This window comes from Nelumbo lutea, chromosome 4 (genome assembly GCF_056320005.1).
Source record: "Nelumbo lutea isolate HS-2025 chromosome 4, American lotus-T2T, whole genome shotgun sequence".
In the NCBI taxonomy this organism is placed as follows: Eukaryota; Viridiplantae; Streptophyta; class Magnoliopsida; order Proteales; family Nelumbonaceae; genus Nelumbo; species Nelumbo lutea.
The window spans coordinates 56,763,017-56,772,812 of record NC_142687.1 but is presented as its reverse complement, the minus strand read 5'-3'; the positions used below and the strand labels follow the sequence as shown (position 1 = coordinate 56,772,812).

Sequence of the window (9,796 nt, the reverse complement as noted above, 5' to 3'; positions counted from 1 at the left end):
TGTGCTTTGTGAGGAATAAATCCCAATTTTAATAAGTTATAGGGAGATGTTCCCAATCATATTGTGAGGGAATCGGGATTTGCTCCTCACACCAACCTCACCGAACATCCCACCGTGCATAGAGAATATCGAGATTTTCGTGCGATTGAGACATAAAGCTAGCCTCGATGATCGGTGTTCCCATTGGAATGGGATCTGCACCTCACACAGGGGCGCCTCACAGGCACATCCACCGTGCATTGAGAACATCTCCCGTGAATAACAACTTATAGGTACGGAAAATGTTACCGATGCATGGTAGGATGTGCAAGTTCCCATTAAACTTCCATCTGCCAAACGCTGACTATTGACTCCTTTCCTCTCACTTCCTTTCACTCCCTTGCCGAGCTTTCAACCTGAATACTGCCGCTAGTTCGAATTGGGATCTGCTCCTTCGAGATCGCTCCTCACTTCAACATCACAGCCACATCTCACCGTGTATTGTGAACATCTCTAAGGAGCATCATGTCAGGTTGGTGTGAGGAGCAGATCCGGACTCCGCTGTTTTATCTTTAAAACAGTAAGCAAGAGGGAGAAAGACAGAGAGAGGCCATGGCCAAAGTATCGAAGAAGGTCGAAAATGGAGAAAAAGCTGAGCAAAATCCAGAAACCCAAGAACGGAAAAGACTTAAAAAGCTTGCATTATCTGAAAAGTTGCTCTCCCAGACTCCTTCTAGAGCCATTTCTTCTCTCAGCCCCTCGAAAACTGTTCTCAAGCACCATGGCAAAGACATACTGAAGAAATCTCAGAGGAAGAACAGATTCCTTTTCTCTTTCCCTGGCCTTCTCGCTCCCATTACAGGCGGAAGAATTGGCGAGCTGAAGGATTTGGGAACTAAGAATCCAATACTCTACCTCGATTTTCCTCAGGTTTGATATTACTTCTCCTGAAACACTACTTTTACTTCTGAATTCTGGGGTTTTTGAAGGGTAGATTTTTTTATATGTTGACCTTGTGAGTTTTAGGGCCAGATGAAGTTGTTTGGTACGATTGTTTACCCAAAGAACAGATATTTGACCTTACAGTTCTCGAAAGGAGGGAAGAATGTCATTTGCGAGGATTATTTTGATAACATGGTTAGTTACTCTTTTTGTTTATTCCTTCATTCATTCTGCTGTTGAATGATTTACATAACATAATCTTCTTACTGTAACCGAGTCTAATTCATTGTTAGGATTATGTTTGATTCTTAAACCTCTCCACAATAAATGAATCCTTTTTTTTGTTAGACAACCAGCTCCTAAGCAGCTCAATAGTCTTGTTAATGACCTCAGCTTCAGTAGAAGCTTTGTGATCAAAAGTCAACCTGTTCCTTTCAGTCCATACTGCCCACAAAATGAATCATAATTCAGTATGAAGAATGTATTGGTCCTCAAACGGCCAACTTAAAATTCCCATGGATTAAGTGTTATCTAAATGGATTAGTAACACTGATAGAAATCACTGCAAGTATATGATTCAAAAAACCTATTATAACCCTAGAATTGGGTAACTGGCAAGACAAGGAAAATGTTTTCACCATTGAGAATTACATAGTTGTCAAGGCATCCAAGTGATTCTAGGTTTTTGAGGACTGATCCAATTCCAAACCTCCTAAAACCAACCCTCTTGAAGACAGCTTCAAAAACTTTCCCACCACTTTGATCCTAAATAGAACCTCCAACCCCCCAATAACCTGCAAACCTACTCCAAATTTGTAAACTCCAAATGTCTTTTGCCCTCTTTCCTCCCAATTCCTGAATATTTTTCTTGCATTATCCATGGCTATTGAGAGCTCGTAAATGGTGATCTAATTGAAGTGTTTGAGGAATTTCTGAAGGGATGAGAGATCCATTGTATGGGCGCCCAAATCTTGCGGAATAAGGTGGGCGAATTTCAAAAAATTCTCTCATTTTCAATTGGAAATCGCATTCCCTATTTAGAAAATTATATTTTCAAGGATCAATCTTGAACCATAAACTGAACCAGATTTGAACCAAAAAGAGTAGGAGAGAGGTATACTTGATACAAAGAAATATTATCTCTCAATGGAGGTGTTTACTTCCAAGAAAGGATCCAAAGACTGCTCCCATTGAAGATGGTGCAGTGCAGGATGGAGCAGAATCAACAGCGTTCTCCAAGAACTTGATCCTTCGTAAGAATAGCTGGATGGCACGTGAGCACTGCTTCCAATCGGTCCTTTCACAAAGGGCTGCTATCAAGATCGAATCTTAATTTCTCCTACAAAGTTGGAGATCAAATTAGAGGTCTGGTGGCGGCAGGAAGGAGGCGGCAAGAAAGAATTTGGTAGAGATTGCAGAAATCTTTCTTCTGTGATTTCAGCTCTGAAGACTAGAGAACTTGATGATGTGTTTTCTGTTGTTTTTTTCTAAAGGCTGCCGCCCCCTCTTTTCTTGTAACCCTAAAGGATCAGCTCCTAATCCAATTAGGAGTTGTTGGTCCAAATCACATTTGAATCAGACATCTCTTTAGGTGATAAGGATAAACCCTTATCTTATTTCTGGATTAGATCAGTCATCTCCTAATCCTATTAGGAGGCTCAAAGATCTAAATCTTATTTAGATCTTGGACTCTCTGAGTGGATAGGGTCAAGGCCCAATCCTATTAACTGATTTAATCTTAGATCCGCCCCTTATTTAAACTGATCAAATAAACCCAATTTGAAATGGGCTTCAGGCCCATTAAGGTTGTGTGCTCACTAAGCCTTCCAAACTACTGCCCAATTGGGCTTTCTTGTATGGCGTTGGACCCAAACATTGATTTACACATCAGCCACATGGGTTCGGCCCAACCTTTGTTACAAGGCCTGGCTGAATACACTGCTATGGACAGTGCACCACCTGAAACCCATTAGATGGGCTCTATGGGCCCAACACTTACCCTAAGTGGTCCCTGGGCCTAGCCACCTTGTAACACCCAGGGACTGTGGGCAGATGCAAGATTAGCCCATCAAGTATTACCCTCAATGGTCTTACACTCAACCTCTCAGCTCGTAATGATCAAACACTGCTCGACAAGAGAGGACCTCTCCCTCGGCTGCAAGGAACAGTGTTGCACTCTCTGCTTATATGGATCCCGGGAATTAAAACCTATTGTAAACATTTTAGAAATTCATCTGAGATATACACTTTTATATCTCATATAAAATATATTTTGCAAGACAAATCTCAACGATTAAAATCGGCGATCGACAGTCTTGGTTTCCATCAGAGAGAGTGCATCCCCGATCATTACCTTTGTCCGACAAAGGGGCTGATCCTGTCACTATGATAACCCACTTAGATGAATTCTCAGACTGTCCCAACATACCCAGGTTTTGACCCCGGCTAAGGATCTCACTGATTGGTACATCAAAGATAGCCCAATCCGACACCTAGTGCAGTATCATAATCGAGTAGTCTAGGGGTCGGGTGTAACTTTCCAGTTTTACCCATTAATCTCTAAGGTCCAGGGCAATACTGGAAATCTGGTCCGGTTCAAAGATTCAATTGATCTTACACTGTATGTGCCTAGGGTCTCACCCTAGCAGCTGAGACAGGCCACCCCAACCGACTTGGTGGCACATTAGTGTCAGCCTTATCAGGATAGGTCTCCCCAGACCGACCCACTGGCTGTGAACATTCTAAACTAATACGAGTCTCATTATGTGTTCAGTTTAAGGGTATTACCTAGAAACATACCAAGGGAACATGAATCAAATATGCACTTTTATTCATTTACAATAAACTCATAATGTACATCATTTTGATTGAAGCTAAGGGCATACAAAACTATCTAACAATTTCATCACAGAGGTAGAATCAATATTGGGATGAATGCAACATTTGTTCCTATGATAACTAAAAAAAGATGAAGCTTTAACCCTAATGATTTTAAGTTGATTAACTTGGTAGGGAGCCTCTACAACTTGGCATGAGCTTCATGCATCGTGTTCAAGACCCCCGGGAGGATGAGACTTACCAGTCCAAAGTCCTCAGAGGTAGTTTCGCATGCGGACTGGGATTCCGTGCCTTATCTAGTTGCCTCTAGAATGACTGGTGCAAGAGTTGACTTCCGAAGGACCCGAGAGTGATAAGACGCATGAGAGGAGGTCGGCGAGCATGTCTCGTAGGTCACCACTTGGACCTTAGTCAGATCGGTAAGTCCTTTGGGGGAGGTTGCTCCTCACGTTTAGGTCCCTTGGATCGGTATTGACGAGGTACCACAGGGCGGCCTTGGACGAGGTGTTGCTAGCCGTTCTCCCGAGGTGCCCGAGCTGTATATGAGGTGCTTGGACTGGTTCTGGGGTGCGCTTCATTGACTTAGTGAGATCCGTAGCTGTTTGTGTAGCGCTGAGGTGTCATGCAGCGGTCCTGTCGTGCCACGTATTGCGATGTCATTGGAGGGCCAAATCACCCTTCATCAATTACCCCCCACTCCTGAGACGAGATTGGTTCAGCGAAGGGAGTATCTCGTTGTGGGTCCTTGGCCCGAAATGACTAGTACGATCAGTTCGTACTTCGTAGCCATCGGTCCAATTTGCTCCCCAAGTCAAAAGAGTTTAAGGGTTGAATGCAGCATTACAGAAGACTTCACTATCTTGATTATCAGGGCACAAGAGCGAACTCATCTTTTCGAGGAGAGGCGGAGCAGGCACTTTGAGGACATCTATTGTACTATGGATGTAACCATCAAGGAGTTCTGCAATTCGGTCGAACACCTCAGGAGCAGAGTTCGTCTTGCCATCCTCAAGAGGGGTTTCAAATTGTGCGACTGCCTCCTCAAGTCGCTCCACTTTCGTAGACTTCAACACAATGTCCCTCAAACCGGTACCATAGCCGCCCTTGGCTGGGCACCTTGTCCAAACGCCTTGACTTTTAGCAACTAGGCGCCTGCCTAGGTGATTAAGTGCCTGCCTATGCGACAAAAATGATAGGGCGGGCGCCTTTTATAATATCATTTATATTGCTGTATCTTATTAATGTATGTGTAAGTACATTTTATTATATGCTATATATATCAATTATATTTTGTTCTAATGTTTTACTATTGAAATTTAAAAGACCAATGGGTTTTGAGAAGAGAAAAAGAAAGAAAGAAAGATAAGAAAAGAAAGGGGAAAGTAACAATAGAATAATAAAATTTTTTTTTCTATTCTCTCTCTAATTAAATAAAACAGAAACTCAATCCTTGTTTTATTTTTTCTATTTTACTTTCCATCTTGAATATTTATCATATAAAGTTAATAACCTTCTTTAGCTGCTAATTAATATGAATCTGCTCTATTAAATACTTATAGTAGTATTATTTTTGAAAATAATGAAATTAATATATGTAAAAGATTTTTATCTTTTAGATGTGATGATTTGCCACATTTTTAGAGGAAATTTAATGTTCTTAATAAAGAGAATTGCTATTTTTCAATTAACATAAATGCTGAATGGTATATAAAACTAGGAAATTAGCTAAGAGACAGTTTTTCATATTATAAAATTTTTATCGCCTAGGCGAATAGGCGCCCCAACGTTGCCCAGAATCGCCTAGATGCCTTGAAAGCTATGGCCGGTCCTCGAAGGAGTAGCCAACAAGGTCGATGTGGAGCCTGAAACCGAGGTGGAGGATGGCTGTGAAGAAGTGTGGAGGACGACTGTGAAGAAATCTGTCAAGTTTGCATGTTTGTTGAGGTGTTGAAAGCAAACTGGTCTTCCTTTTAACCTAAGTACACTTAGGTTGCGGTGCCAAAAAGCAGACCGACCAATTAGGGTAGCGGCAAAGTCAAAATGCTATCGAGCTAGTTAGATGGGGGCCGACCTGCATAGATCAGTTGACGTGTCTTGAGGTTGGCTTGAGGGGGCCTTAAAGTTGAAATCGGTTTAGCTTCGCCTTTTTAATTTTTCTAGCCTAGGTGCTTATAGCGTACATCAACTTTATCTTGGTTGTCGAAGTGGGGTTTGCGCTTTTCGTAGGTCGAGGCTGCACTTGAGCCTTAGATATAGTATCTTCACAATTGTCGATGTTCCATGCATGGGGTACCTGCCTCCCCTCTATGGTTTCGAGCTCGTACCTGCCTGCCCAGTTTGGACCCAACTTTCCCTCGCCGGGCTCAGGTACTATAACTTTCCTGAGTACCAGGTTGCCAACTTGAAATTGGCGTCTCCTAAATCGGGCATTATAGTACCGATCTATCCGCTACTAGTATGTTGCAGTCTGGATGTAGGCCAAGTTGTGAACTTCCTCCACTAAGTCGAGGTTAGTCCGCAACTTGTCCTCGTTGGCCTCTTTGTCGTACATCTTAGATAGTAAGGTCGACACTTCGATCTCGGCTGGGATGACAGCCTCTGTCCCATACGTCAAGTTGAAGGGAGTCTCACTAGTTGTTGTTTTGTTCCTAGTTCGGTAGGCCCACAAAACACTAGGTAGCTCATCCACCCATAGACCCTTAGCTTGAGAGAGTCGAGCTTTGAGGCCTCGCAAGATGATTCTATTGGTCACTTTGGCCTGCCCATTGGCTTGAGGGTGAGCTACGTAGGTGAAATTTTGCTGAATCCCCATCTCGGCGCACCAATTCCGGAACTTGATGTCTTCGAATTGCTTTCCGTTGTTTGAGATCAACAGGTGTGGTAGTCCGAAACGACATATGATATTTCTCCAGAAGAAGTTTTGCATGTTCCGAGCTATGACAGAGACTAGTGGCTCGACCTCTACCCACTTGGTGAAGTAGTCTACTATAATGACCAAGAACCTTTTCTGCTTGATTACCGGCGGAAAGGGACCGAGTATGTTAATCCCCCATTGCGCAAACAACCACGGGTTGGTTAGGTACCTTAGGTTGGCAGCGGGCTGCTAGGGTATGTTGGCATGCTGTTGACACCTATCACATTTCTACACAACTTGGGTGGCATTTGCCTTCATCGTCGGTTGGTAATATCCTTGCTGCAACGCTTTTTGGGCTAGTGCTCTTCCCCCAGGTGTCCTCTGTAGAGACCTCCGTGGATCTCGCATAACACTTGACTCGTTTCAGTTAAGCACAAGTAGCGCAAGTAGGGGAGCGTGAACGACCTGTGATATGATTGCTTGCCTAGGATTACATAGCGAGTTGACTGTTCCTCTACCCTTCAAGTTGCATTACGATCTTTAGGGAGGGTCCCGTGGCCAAATAGTCGACGAGCGGATCTATCTAGCTCGGCTCTGCGGCCATGATGGGAGTGACCTCTTTTGCCACTCTTTTGATGCTTGGTCGTGGCAGGTCCTCGATGTAGAGAATTCTCTTCGTGATGTGTGTTCACCAACCAACTTCGAGAGCCATTGGCCTTGGTGTTCTCGGACCTCAAGATCTGTTGGATGTACCAAGAGTGGAAGTTGGGCAGGAGCTCTCTAACCTCGGCCAGGTAGGCCAACATGGTGGGCACTTGGGCCTCATACTTCCCATTCACTTGGTTGACGATCAACTGCGAGTTGCTGCAAACGACAAGGTGTTTTGTGCCGACCTCCTTTGCCAGGGATAGCCCGGCTATAAGCGCCTCGTACTCGGCTTCGTTGTTCGAGGCTCGAAACGCGAATTAGAGAGCGTACTCTAGTTTCACTTAGCTAGGTTCATAGAGGATCGGCCAAACTCCGCTTTCGCGCTGGTTGGACGAGCCGTCCACATGGAGGATCTAGGGCTCCTCGTCCCAAGCCGGGTTGGGTGCCGCATTGGTTGATGCCTCTGAGGTGGTCGGGCTTGGCAACTTCAGGGGTTGGCGTGCTGAACGTGCACTCGGCGATGAAGTCAGCCAAGACTTGTGCCTTGATCACTAGGCGCAGTTCAAACTGGATGTCGTTGAAGGGATGAGAGATCCATCATATGGATAGCCGAACCCTGCAGGTAGGTAGGGCGAAATTTCAAAAATTTCTCTGTCTCCCATCTGGGAATCACATTCCCTGTTTTAGAAAATATGCATTTTCAATGATCAATCTTGAACCTAAACCGGACTAGATCTGAAACCAAAAGGTAGGAGAGGGATATACCTAATACGGAGTAACAGTAACTCCCAACGAAGGTTTTCACGCCCAAGGAAATCACCAAAGACTGCTCCTACTGAAGATGACACAATGTAGGGTGGAGCAGAATTAGCAGGTGGTTCTTCAGCAAGAACCGAATCCTTCAGCAAGAATTCGATGGAGGGTGAGTGAGCATGACTTCAGATAAGTTTTTCACCAAAAACTGATATCAAGAACCCTTCTTGATCGCTCTTACAGTGGAGAACGAACTGGCAATGGTGGCAGCAGGAGGAGGGCGCAAGAGCAGAATATGGCGCAGTCTTACTGTTGTTGTCTTTTCTCTTTCTGTGATCCGAGATCTGATTGAGTTATGTCTAGAGGTTCGCCGTCCTCCTCCTTTTATAGCCTTAAATAGATCAGCTCCTAATCCTATTAGGAGTTTCCTAATTCAAATCATTATTTGAATCTGGACTCTCTTTAAGAGATAAGGATAAGCCCTTATCTTATTTGCAGATTAGATTAGACCTCCTTGTCTTATTAGGAGCTTCCTGATCCAAATCTCTATTTGGATCTGGACTCTCTAAGTGGATAGGGATAACTCCCTATCCTATCTGCTGATCCAAATCCCAGAACCGCCCCTCTTTAATTAATCTAATTAAACTAGTTCGAATTGGGCTTTAGGCCCATTAGGTCCATGTGCTCAATAACCTTCCAAACTGTTGTCTAGTTTGGTTTTCTTGTATGGCGTGGGACCCAAACATTGATCTACACATCAGCCACATGGGTTCAGCCTAGCCTCTATTACAAGGTCTGGCTGAATTCACTATAATGGACAGTGAACTCCTGAGCCCATCACCATGGGCTCTTAATGGGCCCAACACTTACACTTAGTGGTCCCTGGGCCAAGCCACCTTATAAAAACCTAGGGACTGTGAGCAAATGCAAGATTAGGCCATCAAGTATTATCCTTAATGGTCTTACACTTAACCTCTCAGCCCATAATGATCAAACACTGCCTGACAAGAGAGGACCTCTCCCTCGGCTGCAAGGAACAGTGCTGCACTCTCTACTCACATGGATCCCGGGAATTAAAACCTTTTGCAAACATTTTGAAATCATAATATATATAAATATATATATATATATATATGTGTGTGTGTGTGTGTGTGTGTGTATCCGTATGTAAATATATTTTGCAAAACAAATTTCAACGGTTGAAATCGGTTGTCGGCAGCTTTGGTTTCCATCAGAGAGTGCACCATCAATCATTCACTTTGTCCGACAAAGGGGCTGATCCTGTCACTATGATCACCCACTCAGATGAATTCTCGGACTGTCCCAACATACCCAGGTTTTGACCCCTTCTAAGGATCTCACTGATTTGCATATCAAAGACAGCCCAATCCGACACCTAGTGCAATATCATAATCGAGTCTGGGGTCAGGTGTAACATTCCAGTTTTGCCCATCAATCTCCAAGGTCCAGGGCAATACTGGAATTCTGGTTCGGTTCAGGGTTTCAAGAAAACCCACACTCCATGTACCTCAAGTCTCACCCTGGCAGTTGAGACAAGCCACCCCAACCAACTTGGCGGCACATCAGTGTCAGCCTTAGCAGGATAAATCTCCCCAGATCTATCCAATGGCTGTGAAGATTCTAAACTAACACGAGTCTCATATGTGTTCAGTTTAAGGGTATTACACAGAAACACACCACAATAACATGAATCAAATATGTACTTTATTCATTTACAATAAATGTCATAAGGTACATCATTCTGATTGGAGCTAAGGGCAT

General features: G+C 43.8%; 1 protein-coding gene across 6 annotated transcripts in view; it reads left to right on the top strand.

Annotated features, from left to right (window-relative positions):
- The first annotated feature begins 546 nt into the window (after positions 1-546).
- The window catches only part of RHL1 (root hair initiation protein root hairless 1 (RHL1)), a 42,695-nt gene continuing 33,445 nt past the window's right edge, over positions 547-9,796 (top strand). For 2 of the 6 annotated variants that reach the window (XM_088941968.1, XM_088941970.1), the window contains exons 1-2: positions 557-909; positions 1,006-1,116. In XM_088941968.1, the coding sequence (XP_088798094.1) occupies positions 592-909; positions 1,006-1,116 (429 nt within the window). In that variant the 5' untranslated portion in view covers positions 557-591. Of the gene's footprint in view, positions 910-1,005; positions 1,117-9,796 lie in introns of all 6 variants that reach the window. The other 4 variants (XM_088941972.1, XM_088941969.1, XM_088941967.1 and 1 more) reach the window with 4 other exon arrangements.